The sequence below is a fragment of the Triticum urartu genome, chromosome 1A (genome assembly GCF_056163025.1).
Source record: "Triticum urartu cultivar PI428250 chromosome 1A, HENAU_Tu73, whole genome shotgun sequence".
Lineage (NCBI taxonomy): Eukaryota > Viridiplantae > Streptophyta > Magnoliopsida > Poales > Poaceae > Triticum > Triticum urartu.
The window spans coordinates 515,861,790-515,863,175 of NC_141873.1; the positions used below are offsets into that span (position 1 = coordinate 515,861,790).

The window sequence follows — 1,386 nt, forward strand, 5'->3', positions numbered from 1 at the left end:
GGGTTACAAGAGTTGATCTACCACGATATCATAATGGCTGAACCCTAATTGTCTAGCCTGTATGATTATGATTGTGATTGCCTCTATGAACTAAACCCTCCGGTTTATATAGACATCGAAGGGGGCTAGGGTTTGTATAGAGTCGGTTTACAGAGAAAGGAACCTTCATATCCGCATGCTAAGCTTGCCTTCCACGCCAAGGAGAGTCCCATCCGGACACAGGGGAAAGTCTTCTATCTTGTATCTTCACGGCCCGTTAGTCTGGCCCATGTTCCATAGCCCGAACGCCTGAGGACCCCGTAATCCAGGACTCCCTCACCCCTCACACAGGTCTCTAATCTTAGCCCGCTGCCAGAGACGAACACGTTCCAGATAGGCTAGCGCTAGGCACTTCCCTTTAAGGAACGCTCTTAATCTTCTCTCCTCCACTGAGAGCATCCTTGCTTCTTGCGCTACATCAAAACGGAGTATGACCTCATTGGCGATCTGGAACTACAGGTTCATCATGCTTTGCTTCCGCTGTCCCCAGCTTCTGAGGGCCTTGGTAGTACGATTTTAGCTTAGTGTTGAAAATATGCATAGGATCTGAGCTTGAAACCTCCTTGTCCCAAGATTTTGTAACTATCTCCACGAATCCGGACAACTTGCACCAAAAGTTTTCAAATCTGAATCTGTAGGACCGCGGGCGATTCGCTGAAACTGAAAGAAGCAGGGGGCAGTGATCAGAGATATTTGAGCTCAAGGGATGTAGGTCACTGATCGGGTAGACATCTTTCCGAGCATTGTTGAAAAACAGCATGTCAAGCTTTGCCATGATCGGGTACTCCTGCCCATTGCACAACGTAAATTTCCTTCCGACCATAGACATCTCGTGCAGACCCAACTTGTTTATGGTATGACGAAACTTGCTCACCATCCTTCTATTGGCTCTCCACGTGCTGCATTCTTCCTCGTGCCTCACCAGGTTGAAATCACCATTGAGAATCCACGGACCCTGCACATGTTCACCAATGCCTTCCAGTTCCTCAAGAAATCTCCTCTTGTCCTGCTCTGTTTGAGGCCCATAGACATGGTTGTTCATTAGCAGTTTTTCCGGTTGCATACAAGTAGTGTAGTGCATGCATGAGCCTACATTTTCTTTGTGAGGGCCTTGCCCTGATTAGTGGATCAAACCTGAATGTGAAGTTAGTCTAAACACATAATTAGTTTTCGTTTTGTTTTGGAAATAACACATACAGATAACAGATTAGTTGAAAAAGCAAACAACATATAAGTTGAGCTCTGGAGTCACGCACCATTAATAGATGTATATGGAGTACTTCACTAAGAAAATATGTATATACAACTCTGTCACATGCATGTGTACCAAATACAATCTGATTTCTT

General features: G+C 45.3%; 1 protein-coding gene across 1 annotated transcript; it reads right to left on the reverse strand.

Moving 5' to 3' along the window:
- Positions 1 to 475: 475 nt before the first annotated feature.
- Positions 476 to 1,081, reverse strand: LOC147992117 (uncharacterized). The gene has a single exon (XM_087538933.1). The coding sequence runs from the start codon at positions 1,079 to 1,081 to the stop codon at positions 476 to 478; it is 606 nt and encodes a 201-aa protein (XP_087395059.1).
- Between the last annotated feature and the right edge of the window lie 305 nt (positions 1,082 to 1,386).